Below are 20,326 nucleotides of genomic sequence, written 5' to 3'. Positions count from 1 at the left end.
GCAACTATAGTTATCAGCCTTATGATTTCCAGAATTCCTTGCTTACCCAGAGAAAAGCAATGGGATGTTTAATTGAACATTGGGATTATAAATTAACTAGTTACCTATGGCTATAATGAACCATCCCAAAGCTTAATGACTTAAAATTAGAACCATTTATTTTATCTGCAGTTCAGCTGAAGATCTCCTGATTTAGGCTGAACTTATCTGGGTGGCTTTGCAGATTTTGTATGCACCTGTTGACATGTTTGGGAGTTGGCTAGGGATAGACTGATCTAGGCTAGGCCTGGCTGGGGAAGTTTGGCTCTGCTTCCTGTTTTTCATCTTCTTCCTGGGACCAGCAAGATGTTCTTCTCACGACAGTGCCAGAGGTACAAAATAACAAGCCCAGTCACACAACAAACATTGCTTTAGTCAAAGCAAGTCATATGGCTGAACGTACATCAAAAGCTGGTGAAGTAGACTCATCCTCTTTAATGGGCAGAACTGCAAAGTCACATACAAAAGACTTGGGTCAAGGAGGGGCGAAGCATTGGGGCTGTCAATGCAATCCACAAGCAGCAGGGGGAACAGATACTTTTCCTACATTTTGGCTTTACTTTTACTAGCAGCTATAGAACTTCCACTACTCTATTGGTTCTAACTATCCTTCACATTCATCCTTTGTGGGCACCTGTAGGAATTTTATTGTGTGGTACCTCAGCTTATTAGCCTTATTGAGGCTATAAAATAATGACTAAATCTAGATTCTAGCTGGAGTCTGTTCAGAAAGGAGTAGATTTTCTTGATATCAGCCGTGAGGGGAAGAGTTAGGTTCTCAGAGAAGAAACCAGAACCTAGAGGATGAGACTCACACAGGAGAGGGATATTTCTCAGCATGGGACTCCAAAGGGAAACAAAATATTTTATAAGCCAGACTTTCTAGTTGTATGTCTCCCTCTGTACCTACTTTCCTTTAAATATTGATTATGCGGAAATGAATTGAAAATGGTTCTGCTACAGGAGATGATAAAGAGGTGAGAAGGTAAGAGAGATCTGATCAAAATACAGACCCTGAAGAAGGCAAGGCTGTCAAGGCCCATTATGAGTGTGTCCTGACCCCGGCAGAGGCAGACTTGCTAGGGTAAATGAGCAGAAATGAGAAAATCAGAAGTAAGCTTAATTCGTTATTGGGATATCCGGATGGAATGGGAGGCAGGCCCTTGGAGATGACCATCTAGGGCCAAGGAATGAGCTGATCAAAGTGGCAGTAGATAAGATCTTCCGAAAGAGAACTCTTAGTCAAGCTTAGTGATGCTTGTATTAAAGAGATAAAAAGAAATTATCCAGGAAAGGAAGTAAAGAGGGAGTGGTTAGAGAGAAAAGGTGGGAGTGTACTCAGCCACAAAGTCCAAAAGTGGACTTTAGAAAAGAGGGACTGGTTCACACTGATTTCCCACACAAGGGATATGGGCAGTTAGAGCTCATGGTTGCTGGAAAGATGCCATGCCCAAGCTGACTGGGAGAGGTGGGAGAAGTCAAATAGTTGTTGATTGGAGCCAAAACTGTAAAGTCTGAATGATGCAATGAAAACAGATAACAAGATAGAAGAATTCAGGGGACTTAGTGGATTAAAGCACATACAAATTTGGTTTAAGACACTGGTCAACATAATTGGTGAATGCTGAGTCTTGCTAGAATCCCTTTCACTTGGTTCATGTGGCTGTGTAATGGCCCCGTGCACTCAGTATACAATAATCTGACAATAAATAGGTTCATGGCAGCTGCTGCTCAGTAGCAAATGGAGGGAGAACAGATTGCAGTGAAGTAAGGGATGTGAGATTCTGGGAATTCTGGTGACTGCAGGAGGTTTGAAACTTTTCTACAAAAGGTCAAGGCATTATATTTTAACTCTGCGAGTGTTCTCTTTCCTCAGATTGAATTTATTAACGAAATTCGTTCTATGGGTGATGGGGTAAAGTCCGAGTTCTTCTACTTCATATTTGAAAAGATGACCAAGACAGAATATGGAATGTTCATATATCCGGAAGAGGGTTCCTACATGTGGTTTCCTATCAGTGTAAGTCTTTTATTTATTTTCTTATGTTTTTTTCAGAATAGAAAAATATACCATATACTACAACACGAGAACCATACATAATCATGTAAAATTAGGTCCTGGACAGTGGGGCTGGGTTGGTTGGAGCATCGTCCATGCGCTGGAAGGTCATGAATTTGATTTCCAGTCAGGGGCCATACCTAGGTTGTGGGTGCCATCCAAGTTGAGGCATGGTCAGACATGAATGGGAGGCAACTAATCCAATCAATGTTATCTCTTTGACATTGATCCTCTCCCTCCCTTTCTCCCTCTCTAAAATTAATTTTTAAAAGTGACACTATTTTAAGTAAATAAATAATGTAAAATTAGGTCCTATAGAGTCTTGCTCCTCAAAATATGGTCCACAGAGCAGCAGCTCCAGCAACACCTGTGAAAAGCAGAATCTCAGGCCTGTGTAGTTTATAAGATCCTCAGGTAATTGATATGCACTTTATATTTTTAAACAGCTTTAATGAAGTACACTCAAGATATAATAAACAGCACATAGATCTTCCAGTTTGATAAGTTTTGATATACATATATACCCATGAAACTCTCACCATCATCAAGATAATGAACATAGCCTGGCCAGCATGGCTCAGTGGTTGAGTGTTGACCTATGAACCAGGGGGTCACAGTTTGATTCCCAGTCAGGGCACATGCCCAGGTTGCAAACTCGATCCCCAGTGGGGCGTGCAGGAGGCAGTAGATCAATGATTCTCTCTCATCATTGATGTTTCTATCTCTCTCTCCCTCTCCCTTCCTCTCTGAAATCAATAAAAATGTATTTTTTAAAAAGATAATGAACCTACGCATGATCCCCCAAAGTTTTCTTATATCCCTTTCTAACCCTACTCCTCTGCTACTATGCCTCCGGTGCCCCCTATCCCATGCCCAGGCAACAACTGTCACTATAGAGTACTTTGAATTTCCTAAAATTTTACATAAATGGAAACATAAGTAGTCTTTGTGTCTGTCCTCTTTCACTCAGCATAATTATGTTGAGACTCATGCATGTTGTTGAATGTAACCATAGCTCATTCCCTTTTATTGTTGAGTAGTATTCCATTGTATGGATGTACTACACGTTGCTTATCTAGTCACTTCTGATGGATATTTGGGTGGTTTCCTAAATTTTGAGAGGCAGTAATCTAGAATGTTTCTGTAAGAAGAGAAATTATTAATATAATCCTAGAGCTAATTGCCAACTCTAATAAGGTGGTTCATTTCTGCAATGATTATATTTTTACAAGGATCCTCAAAATGTAAACATTTCTTAAAATAACAAAAAAAATTTGTCTTCGTTTCTCTATGAGAAACATAGAGAAAATAATTCTATAAAGAATCATGTTGAGCCTCAATTTATGGATCCCCTTTCTGATAAATTTCCAAGTGTTCTTTCCACAGTACAAGTTTGGGACTCAGGGGACAGGGAAAAGGAAGAGAGAGATGAGTGGGTGTGGAAAAGTATTGAAAAGTGATCTGTATCTTGTTGAGAAAGAATGAACTTCTAAAAAAAAGTAGAAATAGCTAAGGTGTACAAATAGTAGGATTTTTATGGGTCAAACAACAAGCATTTATTGACTATTTCTTGAGACTCCACATTGTATTAAATATTGTGAGTGATTCAAATTAGAATACAACACAGTCCCTTCCCTCTTTTTGTATTTGTAGATGGAGTGATAAGACTAAAACACCATGAACTTTAGCAATTGTTTCTAAATTTTGGATTGCTGACTTTATGTGTAATCGTTGTTGAGCATGGGAGGGTAGGGAAGGATGCACTGATGTAGAATTGTAAGGAAGCCCAAAGCTGTAATCTCGAGTGATGGTGGGTGAGTCATTTAGCTTTTCTGAGTTTTCGGTTTCCTCACCTATAAAATGGCTGTCATAATTTCTGTCCTGCCTGCTTTATAGGACTGTTGTAAGAATAAAACAAGACAAGGCATATATACAAATGTGAAAGCGCCAGGAAAACTTTAAGGCACTACCCAAATTTTAGGGATTCTTTATTAGAGAGAAAGTAATCAAGGGGAACTGAAGTAATTGGAGAAAGTGTAATGGAAAAGTGGAGACCTGAGGTTGATGTTGAAGGATAGGGACAAAATAGATCAAAGAGATGCAAGCAAGGGATGTACTGTTGACCTTTGAACAACCTGGGGTTTAGGGGTGCTGATCCCTTTCTTCCACACATATTGGAAAGTCTGTGTTTAACTTTTGACTCCCCAAACATAACTAATAGCATACTGCTGACCCCTTACATCAACTCCGTGAGATAGATAGTTTGTCCCCATTTTACAGATAAATAAACAGGTTCAAAGAGATTAAATACGCTACAAACATCCAACTAAGCTGGAATATGGATTCAGGACTAGACAAAGCCATTATTCTTCTTTTTAATAATATATATTTTTATTGACTTCAGAGAAGAAGGGAGAGGGAGAGAGAAACATCAATGATGACAGAATCATTGATCGGTTGCCTCCTGCATGCCCCCTACTGGGGATCGAGCCCAAAACCCAGGCATGTGCCCTGACCAGGAATCAAACTATGACTTTCTGGTTCATAGACAGACACTCGACCACTGAACAATACCGGCCAGGCCAAACCCCTTACTCTTAAGCATTGTGTTATACTGCTGGGTAGAAAACAAACAAAAGTCTGATTCATGTATGACTCAGTGAAGAGACTAAATCAACTAGACCCAGGGAACACATTACAGATACAGGAAATAAAAACTGAACAGGTTAAAGGATGCTACCTTTGGAGTATACTTGTATTGTATTTTTAACTCATTTTCAAAAATCAAAGACATTTTAACATTTATCCTCACAATTACTCTAAGAAGAAAATAGGACAAGTAGATTGTGGTCTAGAGTCATGCACCTACTAACAGCAAGGCTGTTGCTGGAATAGAAATCTTAAAAGAATTAGCAGGTTAGTGATCTCTTGGTTGGCCTGTAGTGAGAGTCTGGCCAGATGTGGCCAGTGCAGAGAGGAGAGTGAAGCCAATATCATCAGGACTCTCTCCTTCCTTCCACTCACCTTCCCTGACCCGTATGCTTGTCCGTGTAAGGACACCTTGGTTGAGCGTTATACTGCTGAAAGGACACCACTCATCTGACACACATCTGGCATGCCTGATGCCGGCTCCAAGTGTAAATAAAGTTCACCCTTTCTTCCACAGTGTTGTTTTTCTACGTGAATTTGAAGGCAAAGACTGTAAAATTAAATATGGAAAATCTTAGTTTATAAGGTTAGCTGAGCATATTTTTTAATATTCTAGATATGCTGTTACTAACAAAAAGTAAACTCATTTATTTAATATTGTGAACTCTTAATTTGTATTTTAACTTATGGAAGAACTTTGAACTGTAAAACAGCCAGAGTAAAAACCTCAAATTTTTATTTTCTTGAAACCCCTTTTGTTTCTAATTTGTGACTCTTAGAAAAGGGAACCAAAAACATTTTTTGCTAATCTAATTTCCCAGTGATTATTGATTATTTATAATACATTACGGCTGTTTATTGTTGTTCTTTTCTCCTTCTTCCTTCCTAGCCTAAATGTGAGAAGAAGAGATATTTCCTCTTTGGGGTGCTGTGTGGACTCTCCCTGTACCATTTAAATGTTGCCGATATTCCTTTCCCACTGGCTCTGTTTAAGAAACTTCTGGACCAAAAACCATCACTGGAAGATTTAAAAGAACTCAGTCCCCTTTTGGGAAAGTAAGTAAATGTTTCTCCAGGACTTTATCTAGTAAGTCTTAATTGTCTCGGCATAAATGATGTTCTACACAAAGACACAGGCACACAAAAGGCCTTCAATTTCAATAAATGTATGCTGTTTAGATGAATTTGAATTTTAGCATGACTTATAATCAAGTAAATCTTCAAAAATGGAAAAAGGTCAAATGTTCCTCTAATTATTGACCAGTACAATAAACAATGCCTGGTGTCTTCAGTTTATCCAGATGGAAAGTTGCTTTAGACAGTACACAGTATTCTTAATGCGAATCATACATACTATATTTATTTTGCATAAATTGTATTTAATCATATTTACTTTATTTAAAGAACTCAGCATGTCATCAACTTTATTTTTAAGGGTTGAAAAATGCTTGTTCTAAGTTAAAAGGCAAACTATATCCTGTGAGGAAAATACTGGCAACATATGATAGACAAAGGATTAGTATCTCTGATGTATAAATATACAGAGGTGGGCAAAAGTATAGGTTAAATTGCCAGCCATCATTATCTAAAATATAAATCATAAGTAAGGATACAAAATAATAACAATAAGACAATAATAAATAAACTCAGTGTTTCACGTACTCACAACTGTAAACCTACTTTTGCCAAGCCCTGTATATGTGTCATCACACATATGTATATACTAGTATATGGTTAATCAAAAAAATGAAAATATGCTCAACCTTACTAGTAATTGAGGAAATACAAATGAAAAGGAAATGTCATTTTTCGCTTTATAGACTGACAACTATCAAAAGGTTTTTCATAAAATACAGAGTTGACAGCCAGATTGGGGAAAGGGATTCTCCTCTCATGTACTGTTAGTGGAAGAACAAACTAGCTAGATTTATACTGTATGCCCTGTATTGTCAATGTCGAGCAGGGGTTGAGAAACCCCTGGCATTTTTGTCTGGATAATCCTTTGTTGTGGAAGGCTGTCCTGGGTATTGTAGGATGTTGAGCTGCATATGGGCTTACTATCCACTAGATGCCAGTAGCAACCCTCTAATTGTTTTTTTTTTTGTAACCCTCCTCTAATTGTGACAACCAAAGATGTCTCCAGATTTTTCCAAATATCCGGGGGGGGGGGGGGGGGGGGGAGAGACAGTAGGGGGAGACGGGGACAAAATCACCCTAGTGGAGAATCACTGGTCTAGAGGAAGGGGCTTTTTATTGTAACTTCTACCAAGACACAACAGTGTCTGTGTTGGCAGTGGTTCAAGCAATCAAAACTGTAAATAGAGGTTAACTCCAGGAAGAGGGAGTGGGAAGGCGCAGGAGAGGAAATTCACATGGCATTTCATACATTTCTGTAGTGCCCCCAATTTTTCCATTGAACATTTATTAACTTTTGAAATGTTGTAAGATCAATAAATAAACATTTTAAACCAAAATTTTCATTAGGAATTTGCAAGAAGTTCTAAATTATGAGGCTGATGACATTGGAGAAGCACTTTGCATATATTTTTCTGTGAGTACTGTCAACCCATGGTTATTGGCGCCAATTTGGTGCCAACAGGAATTCCCAACTTGGTGTGCAATGAAGGAAACTATTCCGTGCAAAACAGCTCAACTGATACAGCCCAGCTGTGAAAACAGCATGGCTTTGAGGCAGCCCTGGGGCCAGGCCCCTCTGCTAGACAGCTCTGCTCTGCTCTCCTCTCCTCTCCTCCTCACGTGTGTGCTATGTATGCTCTGGTCTGCTCCTTGCGGGTCTGCTTTGGGCTGGGCTACTCTGCTTTGCTCTACTCTGGCCTGCTCCATTCTGTACAGTCTGCTTTTGTCTGTGCTGGTCTGCTCCGCTCCGTCTAGGAAACATAGTCCTGTCTTCAGTGGGAAGGGAAAGTGCACTCGCCCAGCCAGAGAGGAGCTGGCTTATATAGACACAAGTCCCCAACCCCGGGCCCTGGTTGATCCATCCTCATGCAAATGAGGACTCCATATGCTCACAGTTGGCTTGGTCCAAAAGGCATTGCCCTGATTGGTCCGTGAAGGTGTTGATGGGGATATTGTTGTGCAGCTCCAATTGGATGGAGAAAGCCTCAATCCTATTGGATAAAATAGGATTCCAGGAGCTCTTTTAGAAGGGCTGGCTCAGATGGCAGAACCACGGTGTGAGCAGGTAGTTCAGTGCAAGCTTCTCCCTTAAGTTCAGTTTGCATGACAGGTCCCTGTGTAGAAACAGCTGCTAGGCTGTTGTTGTTTTTTAAATTTAGCCACAAGGAGCCCTTCTTAGTAGGCATCTTCTTTCTCAGGGTTCACAGTATATTTTAGCTTTAGTCTTTTTAAAAAATAATTTTATTATAATATCTCAAATATGGGATTCCTTTTTTGAATGGTTCTTTACTTCTGTACTGTAAGACTTTCTCCCTACCTGCTCCTCATTTTTTACCTATGTAAATAACTAAATGGATCAATGTATGCTTAAAAGCAATTTACAACATACACTAGGGTAGGTTTTTAAATGTTTTATGTATTTAAAAGGCTGAACTGCACAAATAATTATTTAGCTCCCAGTTATTTAAATTTTGTTAGGAAAGAACAAAGAGTGTCCCAAAAAATGTATACACACTTGGAATAATTATTCATTCCAATGGGGTAAATCTGAAAAGAAAGAAACATCAATTGAGCTATCAGCTGTTAAAGTGTGTATGCATTTTTTGGATATCCTATAAACTGGCACTAATGGTAATATGGTTAATTATTAAGACTTTCTTTCATGTTTGCTACCTGAATATATTACAGCTACGATGGGACCAACATAATGTTGATTTAATTCCAAATGGGATCTCTATACCTGTGGACCAAACCAACAAGTAAGTTTTGAGACCTAGAATATATGCTTTGAATAAACATAAAATGTTTATGTCACTTTACTTTATAAATGTATTTTAGCTTCTCAGGTGATCATTTTAGTTCCTCATCTTTTAGAAAGATAAAACAGTTATAGGGTAAGAGGAGAAAGGAATCAGAATTAAATATTTCCTTTGTAGCACTTTTCACTAGTTATTCATTTAACAATTATTTTGAGCCCCTACTATGTACTAGACCCTATTCTAGGTGCTGGAGCTATAGCGGTGAAAAAGACAGACACAATATAGAGCTTAAATTCGGGCCGAAAGACAATACAAGAATAAATTATTATGTAATAGAATAAGGATAAGTACTCTGAAGAAAATTAAATCCAATTAAGAGATTAGCGTTACAGGTTGGAGGTATGCTGGAGGCAGCTGGTACCAGCTTGTGAGAGCTGATTGATGGTTAAATTTTCAAAAATGTTGAGAGTTTATTTTTAAGTGTTTGTAGCTTGAAATCAGCCATAGTGGGAATATTTACACCACAGAAATTGGCGAATGCTACCAATGAGCATTTCCTTTTTCTCTTTCCCTTCAGATAACTGATTTTTAAACATTTACCAGCATGCCACTGGTTACAGGGGAGGGCAGAGAGAAATCAATATAGATAGGATAGTCCAGGAAGGATGCTCAAGGGGTGGGAGACTATCATTTTTCTGGTGGAAATACCTCCAGTAGCAGCCCTGCCATCAGGAAATTCTTCATGTAACGGAGAGGACAGACTTTGCATAAATAATTTTTATACAATGACATGTAAGTGTGGAGGGAAAGAGGAACAGAGGACCAACCCTGAGAAAGACATACTCATATTGATGAGTGATAAAAGTTGTAGGAAAGGGGAAAGTACTGCATGCTATGGCCGAACTACAAGAGCGACAGTGAGGCCAGAGATTCCAATGGAAGTGGGAAGAGGCTGGAGAGTAGGGTAACGGTCAGATTATGAAGGGCTTTTTTATCCTGCTGTGGAGGTTGCGCTCAGCCTTTGAAAGTTTTTAAGCAGGAGAATGGAATGTTTTCGTGTTTTTAAAATATGATCCTGTCTGCAGCTAGGAAAATGGGAGTAAAACAAAGTCTTATTCCTTCTGCTATATGCTCCAGGGTTCCTTCTTCTAGCTGATCAGATGTTTTTATATCTTAGAGTAGTACTGGGTTGTGTGCTAAGCAGAAGGAATTTACTTTTCTTTCTTAATAGAAATGGTAAAAAGGGCAAAAATCAAGAATATTTTAGCCACTAATAAAGTATGTTATTGGACTTCTTTGTTTGTTTCCTTCAAGGACCGATTATGTTTCTCAGTGTGTTGATTACATTTTCAACACTTCTGTAAAGGACGTTTATGAGGAATTTCAGAGAGGATTTTATAAAGTCTGTGACAAAGAGATACTTAGACTTTTCCACCCTGAAGAACTAAGGACAGCAATAATTGGAAATACTGATTATGACTGGAAACAATTTGAAAAGGTCGGTAATAACTAATTGCCCCCAATTCTTCTGAAATACGTTTATATGTTCCCCCCTAAAACCCATTTTCTCCCTCTTTTTCTCAAGAATTCAATATATGAGCAAGAATACCATGAATCACATCCTACTATACAGATGTTTTGGAAAGCTTTCCATAGATTAACTTTGGGTGAAAAGAGAAAATTCCTCTGTAAGTATTATGGTAATAGAAGGACCTATAAATATATATATCTTTCAAAAAGATATCTTATTTATGGTGGATCAAGTGTGTTAATGGCAACACAAGGGTTATAACCCAAGTTACTTCTGGACCAATGGTTTTTCTCGTACCTAAGCCTGTTCCCCATTTTAAAAAATTATAATAAAGATATCACTATTTTACTACCTTCTCTACACTGACTCTAATCCCACCTCCAATTTTAGTTTGCATCCACTTTCCTCATTCTAGTTGGCTCCTAATCAAGCCTTTTTATCTTACCTTCAGTTAATAATCTAAATCCTATGGAATTAGGACAATGTAAACTGCCTCCAATGTTATTTTAGAAATAATAATAATAGCAATGACTAGTGATGATGATAACAGCATTTATTGTGTACTTACTCTATGCCAGGCATTGTACTGATCACGTTGTATCTATTAACACCCTTTGTCCCAATAGCAACCTAATGAGGAGGTACTTACCATATTTTCCGGCGTATAAGACGACTTTTTAACCCAGGAAAATCTTCTATATGCCCAGTCATCTTATACGCCAGAAAATACGGTATTTTCTCCATCTGAGGAAAAAGAGGGTTGGAGTATTAGTAGCTTCCTATGTTCAGATACCTGGTTAGTGTCAGAACCAGAATTTGAACACAGCAGGCTGATCCAAAGCCCAGGCTATTGACCACTAGGCTCTGTGTCCTTGGGCTATACAAACTTTTCCTAGTGGGAATCCTAAGGTTTCCCTACAACACACAATGACATTCTCTCACCTCCTTATCCCATTTTTCAGCTCCTCTTTCTTCTTGCTATTTTTGTTGCTACTGAGGATGCTGGAGGACAATTACAACTTCTCCACAAACCCAACCCACTTTTCCACAAACCCAAACTACCTTTCCAGTATGCTCTCTTAATGGGGAACATGTACTTCAGCCCAGTGGTTCCATTACCTGTACATTCAGGTCTGTACATTCAGTGAGTTCATGTACATCTTCCTATTTCAGGCATTTTTCCTTAGGGTCCCTCCCCACACCACTCAACTCTTCTCCTTGAGAATTAACTAGCCAGATGTGACCTCTGTGAAGTCTCCCTACTTACCGCAGCCTGGCCTTTCTCTCCCTGCCCTCAGTCTTAGGGCTTTCATCAGGCTCTTCACCTCATGCTTCTTGGTTGTGCTAAAATAAACCTCCCTGTACCTTGCTATTATCTTTTCATGTGCTGTTGGCCCTTGAACAACCTGGGGGTTAGGGGCATTGATCCCAGCCCACACACACAATGAAAAGTCTCTGTATAACTTTTGACTTTCCCCAAACTTAACTACTAATAGCCTACTGTTGACCAGAAGCCTTACTGATAACATAAACAATCGACTAACACATACTTTCTATTAGACACACACACACACACACACACACACACACACACATATATATATATATATATATATATATATATATAGAGAGAGAGAGAGAGAGAGAGAGAGAGAGAGAGAGAGACCCCACATAGTTCAAACCCATGCTGTTCAAGTATCAACTGTATGTAATTTTCCCCCAACTAGACTATGAACTCACTGAGGACAAAGACCAAATGTCATGATTTTTCCATGCTCCACATAGTCTCAGGTAGTTCTCTCCACACAAGATTATTCAATAAATATTTACTGAATTAAGTGATTAATTTCTTCCTTTTCATTTTAAACTAGAGGCCCGGTGCATGACTCAGGGGATGTCCGACTGCCAGGTTAGGGATCGAGCCTGTGGGATCAGGCCTAAACCAGCAGTCGGACATCCCTCTTGCAATCCGGGAGCGCTGGCTCTAAGCACTCGCCTGCCTGCCTGCCTGATCGCCCCTAACTGCCTCTGCCTGCCGACCTGATTGCCCCTACCCGCCTCTGCCTGCCAGCCTGATCGCCCCCTAACTGCTCCCCTGCAGGCCTGATCACCCCCTAACTGCCCCCCTGCCAGCCTGATCACCCCTAACTGCCCTCCTCTGCCAGCCTGATCACCCCTACTGCCTCTGCCTTGGCCCCTGCCACCGTGGCTTTGTCCAGAAGGATGTCCAGAAGATGTCCAATCTAATTAGCATATTACCCTTTTATTAGTATAGACTAGAGGCCTGGTGCATGAAAATTTGTGCACTGGAGGGGGGAGGTCCCTCAGCCCAGCCTTCCCCCTCTCACAGTCTGGGAGCCCTCAGGGGATGTCCTACTGATGGCTTAGGCCCGCTCCCCACAGTCTGGCCTCCCTCTGCAGGAGGCAACTGGGCCGATCAGGGGAAGGTGCCGCCCCCATCACCCTGCTGCTGCTGCCACTGCCGGCCGCAGCAGCTGCAAACCCTGGGCCTTGCAGCTGCCAGAGCTTACGGCTGCCTGAGACCCAGGCCTTGCAGCCGCTGGGGTTCACGGCTGCCGTGAGTCCCAGGCCTTGCAGCTGCTGTGGCTTTGTCTGGATGGATGCCCGCCCTAATTAGCATATTACCCTTTTATTAGTATAGATTTTGCTCTTTCTAAGGAATATCTTTTTTTTAATATATTTTTTTATTTCAGAGAGGAAGTGAGAGGGAGAGATAAATATCAATGATGAGAGAGAATTATCAATCGGTTGCCTCCTGCACACCCACACTGGGGATCAAACCAGGCATGTGTCTAAACAGGAATCTAACCATGACATCCTGGTTCATAGGTCGATGCTCAACCACTGAGCCACGCCAGCCGGGCACTAAGGAATATCTTAACCAAAGATTCCTTTCCAGTTTTTCTTACAGGAAATGATAGGCAGACTGCAAGAGGATTACAAGAAATGAGAATCATATTTCGCTGTCCTGAAACGTTGAGTGAAAGAGATTACCCAAGACCACTCGTATGCCATGGTATTCTGGACCTCCCTAAATATTCTACAATGGAAAGACTGGAGGAAGCACTTCAAGTAGCCATCAACAGCAACATTGGATTTGTCTCAGCCACAGACACACAGTGATAATGACCCTGGGAGTCTCAGCATGGCCTCAGATTCCCAGGTTCTCTCACTCTTCGATTCAGATGTTCTTCTTTAGTTCTAATTAGTACAAAGAGTTGATGATTTTAATTAGAATTAATAAATGTTGAAATAAGTAAAAAGTGATTAAGATAATATTTTTAATGAATCAATATTTCCTGATCCATAAACTTGCTATCCTAATATTTGTCTTTTAGTGAATTACTTCCTGAACAATAATTACCAGTTAAAAATAAGCTGAATATTAAAACCTAACAGCTGATTTTTAAAATATTGTGCATCTAATAAACACTGCCTGCAAATATGAAAGTTTGAAAAAAATAAACAAAAATATAAACTAATTTAACTTCATTTTGAGACATGTAGGTGTATATTTTACATTATTAAATGACTCCATAGTTTTTATTTTAACCAACTGCTGCTGAATAATTTACTTGAAAAATCTCAATGTTAAGGGATTCGTTCATTCATTAAATAAATACTTAGGTTCAGTACCATGTTCCAAGAATCATTCCAAATGGACAAGGGAACGGAGAACTTATTCAAACAAGCAGTTGATGAGAATTTCCCAAACCTATGGAAAAAAACAAATCCTCAAAGCCAAGAAGCAAACAGAACACCTAGTTACCTCAATCCAAAGAGGCCTTCTCCAAGGCACATTTTATTAAAACTGTCAAAAATTAATGACAAAGAAAGAATTCCCAAGGCAGCCAAGGAAAAGAAAAAAGTAACCTATAAAGGAAAGCCCATTAGGTTATCATCAGACTTCTCAGCAGGAACTCCACAAGCCAGAAGAGAGTGGAACCAAATATTCAAACTATGAAAAAGATAAATTACCAGCCAAGAATAATATATCCTGCCCTGGCTGGTGTGGCTCAGTTGGTTGGGCATCATGCCATGCACCAAATGGTTGCTGGTTTGATTCCCAGTCAAGGGCACATGCCTGGGTTGAGGGCTCAATCCCTCATAGGAGGCGTGTAGGAGGCTGCTGATCCATATTGGGCTCTCACATCAATGTTTCTCTCTTTCCCGCCCCCCCTTCTTTCGAAAATTAATTAAAAATATATATTTTTTAAAAGACTAATATAACTAAAGACTTTTCCAGACGTACAGAAATTGAGGAAATTTATCACCAGAAGACCTCCATTGCAGGAAATACTCAAGGGTGTTACGTTATCTGAAACAAAGAACAAAAGGTCACAATACTATGAGTAAAATCACACAAAAACTTACAGCACAAACAGGGATAATTTGTGATGACAAAAACATAAAAGGGGCGGGGGTAAAAGTCTGAATTTGCAAAGAAGGAAGGAGGTCAGATGCATTCAAAAGAAAAAGGATTACTGTATATAATGAAACTTTCTTTTTCATAAACCTAATGGTAAAAACACACACACACACACACACACACACACACACACACACACACACACACACAACATCCAAACTGAGACAAATAGCTTAAACAAAAGAGAAAACAGAGGGAAGAAGTATGGAATACCACCAAACAAAACCAACAGACAGAAACATAAAGGAAAAGAACTGATGGGCGCACAAAGCTACCAGGAAGCAAAAGATTAAATGGCTATAGGAAATCCTCATACATCAGTAATTACCCTAAGTATAAATGGACTGAATTTCACCAAAAAAGAGGCAAAGAGTAGCAGACTGGATCAAAAAACAAAACTCAACCATATGCTGCCTTCAGGAGACACATCTAAGCTGCAAACACAAAGTTAGACTCAAAGTGAAAGGGTGGAAAATGATTTCTCCATGAAACACAGAAAACTAGGTATAGCTATAATTATATCTGACAAAACAGATTTCAAGATAACAGGTAATAGCCAAAACCGGTTTGGCTCAGTGGATAGAGCGTCGGCCTGCGGACTCAAGGGTCCCAGGTTCGATTCCGGTCAAGGGCATGTACCTTGGTTGCGGGCACATTCCCAGTAGGGGGTGTGCAAGAGGCAGCTGATCGATGTTTCTCTCTCATCGATGTTTCTAACTCTCTATCCCTCTCTCTTCCTCCCTGTAAAAAATCAATAAAATATATTTTTTTAAAAAGAATTAAAAAAAAAAAAGATAACAGGTAATAATGAGAAGGCTAAAAGGACTAATTCCAATGTAACCCTGATATTCGGGGCTAGTGACCTGAATCCAAGCCAGCAAGCTCAGTGTACATTCCTGAAAACCTATAATTAAGTCCCTCTCTCCTTCCCAGATACTGGTCTTGCAGAACCTGTTACTGTGAACAGTGCACTGCCCCGGAGGGAGGGTTATTAACGCTGGCACCAGGCCAGACCATCAGATATGGCCTGGAGACCCCCAACACCTGGGGTCCTTCTTGCAAGGCCCTTGAAAAGGACCGGAACCATAATCCATGTTTGTGGGACAAAGATCACAGGGAGGGAGATATAAAGGAAAGCCCCATGCGTGTTCCTTCACTCAGATTTGGAAGGCTGTTCCCTGAGTCCGCTGGCATATTAAAGTGTCCCTCCTTTTTTTCTCAGAAGCGTCCTTGGTTTTCTTTGGTCTTCTGCAACAATAAGAGACAAAGATGGACATTTTATAGCAATAAAGGGGACACTAGATCAAGAATACATAACACTTCTTAATATATATGCACCCAGTCAGGAAGCAAAAATATATAAAGCAACTACTAACAGAACTAAAGGAGAAACATACAAAAATAGAACCACAGTTGGAGACCTTAGTACTCTACTGACAGCTCTAAATAGATCATCCAAACAAAATCAATTTTAAAAAATCATCCTTAAATGACACATTAGACCAAATGGACATAATTGACATTTACAGAGCCTTTCATTCCAGAACATCAGATTACAGATTTTTCTCCAGTGCACATGGAACATTCCAAGGATACACCATATGTTGTGTCACAATACTAGCCTCAAGAAATTCAAGATTGAAATTATAGCAAGCATATTCTCTGACCATAATGCATGGAATTAGAAATCAACAGAAAAAAAGAAGTAAACCCACCCACAAATATGAGAATAAACAATATACTAAAAAAATGACTGAGTCAAAGAAGAAATAAAAGGTGATATCAATATATCAAGACAAATAAGAATGTGATATCAAAACGACTGAGATGCAGCAAAAGTAGTAATAAGAGGGAAGTTTATATCATTACAGGCACATCTCAATAATCAGAGAAATCCCAAGTAAACAACCTAACATTACATCTTAAAGAACTAGAAAAAGCAAAAGCAACTCAAAATCAGCAGAAGAAATGAAATAATAAAAATTAGAGCAGAATTAAATAAAATAGAAAACAAAAAGACTATACAAAAAATTAATGTAACAAAGAGCTGGCCCTAGCCGGTTTGGCTCAGTGGATAGAGCATTGGCCTGCGGACCAATGGGTCCTGGGTTCGAATCCGGTCAAGGGCATGTACCTCAGGTGCAGGCTCCTCCCAGACCCAGGCCCTGGCGGGGGCTCATGCAGGAGGCAACCAATCAATGTGTTTCTCTAACATTGATGTTTCTCTCTTTTCCTCTCTCTTCCATTTTCCCTAAAAATCAATGGAAAAATATCCTCAGGTGAGGATTAACAAAAACAACAACAAAGAGCTGGTTCTTTGAAAAGATTATTAAAGCTAACAAACCTCTGGTAAGACTCACTAAGGAAAAAAGAGGAAAGACTCATATAAACTAAGTCAGAAATAAAGGAGAAGTTACCACAGACATCCAGATATACAAAGGATCATACTGAAAGGAGTTTTTAGGGGTTAAAAAAAGGCAGGTTTAGGGAATTTTAGGAATGAGGGGGTCCATGGAGGAGAATTGCAGGGCTGCAAAGCTGGGAGCCCCCAGAAGGCATACATTCACAGAATAAGGGAGCCCCCAGAAGGCATACATTCACAGAATAAGGGAGCCCCCAGAAGGCATACATTCACAGAATAAGGGAGCCCCCAGAAGGCATACATTCACAGAATAAGGGAGCCCCCAGAAGGCATACATTCACAGAATAAGGGAGCCCCCAGAAGGCATGCATTCACAGAATAAGGGAGCCCCCAGAAGGCATACATTCACAGAATAAGGGAGCCCCCAGAAGGCATACATTCACAGAATAAGGGAGCCCCCAGAAGGCATACATTCACAGAATAAGGGAGCCCCCAGAAGGCATACATTCACAGAATAAGGGAGCCCCCAGAAGGCATGCATTCACAGAATAAGGGGACTGGGAGCTGCCAAAAGCTATACATTTACAGAATAAAGGGAGAGGAAGCCGATCATTCAGAGAAGGAAGAGGAAGGCCAAAGAGAGTAGAAAAACAAAAGGGAGAAAAAGAGGGGAACCCCACATGGGGTTTGAGCTCTGCAGCTGCTGTAGTGACCAATCAGAGGGGATATCAGGACACAAGGAACTGCAACCTTTATAAACCTTAGAAAAGAGGGACTTAGTGGGTCTCTCTTCCCCTCCCCATGTGGGAGTCTGTGCTTGTTTCCCAATAAATTTCCACCTTTTCCTATACCACCCTTTGTCCGTGGCTTCATTCTTTGAATCCACCTGGACAAGAACCCGGGAAGCCACCTTTGTATCCTGCCCAGAGAAACATCACGCATTGCAGTTTAATTTCCACGTTTCAACACTAGAATACTATGAAAGACTACATGCCACAAAATTCAACAACCTAGAAGACATGGATAGGTTCCTAGAAATATATAACCTTCCTAGACTGAATCATGAAGATGTGGAAAATCTTAACACACCTATCAACAGTGAGGAAATTGAAACAACCATCAAAAATCTCCCAAATAGTAAAAATCCAAGACAAGATGGCTTCACTAGTAAATTCTACCAAACGTTCAAAGCTTTGATATATATCCTTCTCAAACTCTTCCCAAAAACTGAAGAAGAGGCAAAACTTCCTAACACTTTTTATGAGGTCATCACAACCTTGATACCAAAACCTGGCAAAGGTAACACAATAAAAGAAAGCTACAGACCAACATCTCTGATGAATATAAATGCAAAAAATCCTACATGAAATACTAGCAAATCAAATACATTAAAAAAAATAATACATCACACCCGGCCAGTGAGCGTCGACCCAGGAATCAAGAGGTCACTGGTTTGATTCCCAGTCAGGACACATCCCTGGTTTGGGGGCTCAATCCCCAGTAGGGGGCTGGCAGGAGGCAACCAATCGATGAAGTTTCTTTCTCATCCATGTTTCTCTCTATCCTGCTCCCTTCCTCTGTCTCTAAAAATCAATTTTAAAAATATTTCTTCTAATTCATTTCCTTTCAATGTGCATGAATTCGTGCACCAGGCCTCTAATGTACAAATAATTTTCAACAAAGGAGCCAAAGAGAAAAAAAAAGCCTCTTCACTAATTGATGCTGGGAAAATTTCAAAACCACATGCAAAACAATGAAGCTAGGAAACAGTTGTGTCCCCACGTTGTAGTAAAATAAAGAAATGTTTGAAAATGCTTAAAGAATGTGAGAAAAGTTAAAAATATTTGAGTTAACTTCCCTTAAAACTTAAGAGTCTGATATTAAAGATACATTCCCCACTGCCCTGAAGTGTGTGTACCCCAGAGATAAGGATTTGAACTGACGCAGAGTGGCTTGTGTCAAGATAAACACTTGCCTGAGTGATGTACTCTCCTTAGACCCTCGCCACGTTTAAGATGAACATATGTGCATTGACGTAAATAACTGATAGCCACCTGGGCTGCTATGGGTACGAACAAGCCTTAAATATGGACCCCTGCCAGCCAACGATGCTCGTCTTGTCGAGACATTACCAAGGCCCGTCCCTTTGTCGGCCTGACAAGCAACGCCGCTCCACGCTCCTCTTCCTGCCATGTGACAGAAGAAGGGCCAGTAATCCCCAATTGAGACACGACCGAGCTCTTGGGAGAAGAACGCTGGCCCCTACCCAGACCAGCCCAGCCCAGCTGCTGGACCACAGAGGACAACACCACAGGGATCCCTAACTAAGCTAGTACCCGCAGCGGCTCAGGAATTGGTGTAAGTAATAAAAAGCTGTGTGATTTGCAACTGCATATGTTTCATGTGGTGTAATTCCTCCGGCAGTTAAGTGAATTAATTTGCGTACGCTTAAACTTAAAATTAAAGCCTCTGGTCTTTTCGGTCCTAAGCCTGCCACTCTGGTCCTGCTTGCGTAAGAGCAGTCTCTTTGCTAGCAACTACTTGAATGTCCCACATCTGCACGGTTAAAGTTTATCTCAAGGGACACCTTAGATAAACACCCCAGATCCTTTCCCGGGATCTACTTGGGACACCCCATATACAAAAATTAATTCAAAATGGATCAAAGACCCAAGTATAAGACCTGAAACATTAAATTAAATACAAGAAAACATAGGTACTAAACTTAGGAACCTTGGTCATAGAGAACATTTTGAGTTTGACCCCAAAGGCAAGGGAAGTGAAGGCAAAAATAAATAAATGGGACTATAGAAACTGACAACAAAACAAAAAGGCAACCACTCTAACGGGAGATGATATTTGCCAACAACAGTTCTGAGAAGGAGTTAATATCCAAAATATATGAAGAACTCATACAACTCCACACCAAACAAACAAGTAATCCAATCAAAAAGTGGGCAGAGGACCTGAACAGACACCTCTCCCAAGAAGATATACAACTTCACTAGCTATTAAGGAAATGCAAATCAAAATTCCAATGGGATATCACCTTACACCCATTAGAATGGCTATTATAAAAAAGACAAGAAAACAAGTGCTGGAGAGGTTGTGCAGACAAAGGAACCCTCATTCCCTGCTGGTGGGGATGTAAACTAGTACAACCACTGTGGAAAACAGTTGGCGGTTCCTCAAAAAATTAAGAACAGAGTTACCATGTGGCCCAGCAATCCTTCTTCTGGATATCTACCATAAAAACTTGAGGACATTAATTTTTCAAAGATATATGCACCCCTATGTTCACTGCAGCATTATTCATAATGGCCAAGACATGGAGACCATC

The 20,326-nt window shown here is 40.1% G+C and overlaps 1 protein-coding gene across 1 annotated transcript in view; it reads left to right on the top strand.

The window, feature by feature from the left end:
* Positions 1 to 13,622, top strand: part of HERC6 (HECT and RLD domain containing E3 ubiquitin protein ligase family member 6) — a 65,742-nt gene extending 52,120 nt beyond the window's left edge. The window contains exons 17-23 of the mRNA XM_079783698.1: positions 1,916 to 2,059; positions 5,637 to 5,803; positions 7,232 to 7,298; positions 8,573 to 8,643; positions 9,958 to 10,141; positions 10,229 to 10,331; positions 13,095 to 13,622. Of these exons, the coding sequence (XP_079639824.1) occupies positions 1,916 to 2,059; positions 5,637 to 5,803; positions 7,232 to 7,298; positions 8,573 to 8,643; positions 9,958 to 10,141; positions 10,229 to 10,331; positions 13,095 to 13,318 (960 nt within the window). The 3' untranslated portion in view covers positions 13,319 to 13,622. The remainder of the gene's footprint in view (positions 1 to 1,915; positions 2,060 to 5,636; positions 5,804 to 7,231; positions 7,299 to 8,572; positions 8,644 to 9,957; positions 10,142 to 10,228; positions 10,332 to 13,094) is intronic.
* The last annotated feature ends 6,704 nt before the right edge of the window (positions 13,623 to 20,326 follow it).

The sequence above is a fragment of the Cnephaeus nilssonii genome (genome assembly GCF_951640355.1).
Source record: "Cnephaeus nilssonii genome assembly, chromosome: 1".
NCBI classification, from domain to species: Eukaryota; Metazoa; Chordata; class Mammalia; order Chiroptera; family Vespertilionidae; genus Cnephaeus; species Cnephaeus nilssonii.
This window is presented reverse-complemented; position numbering and strand designations above follow the sequence as displayed.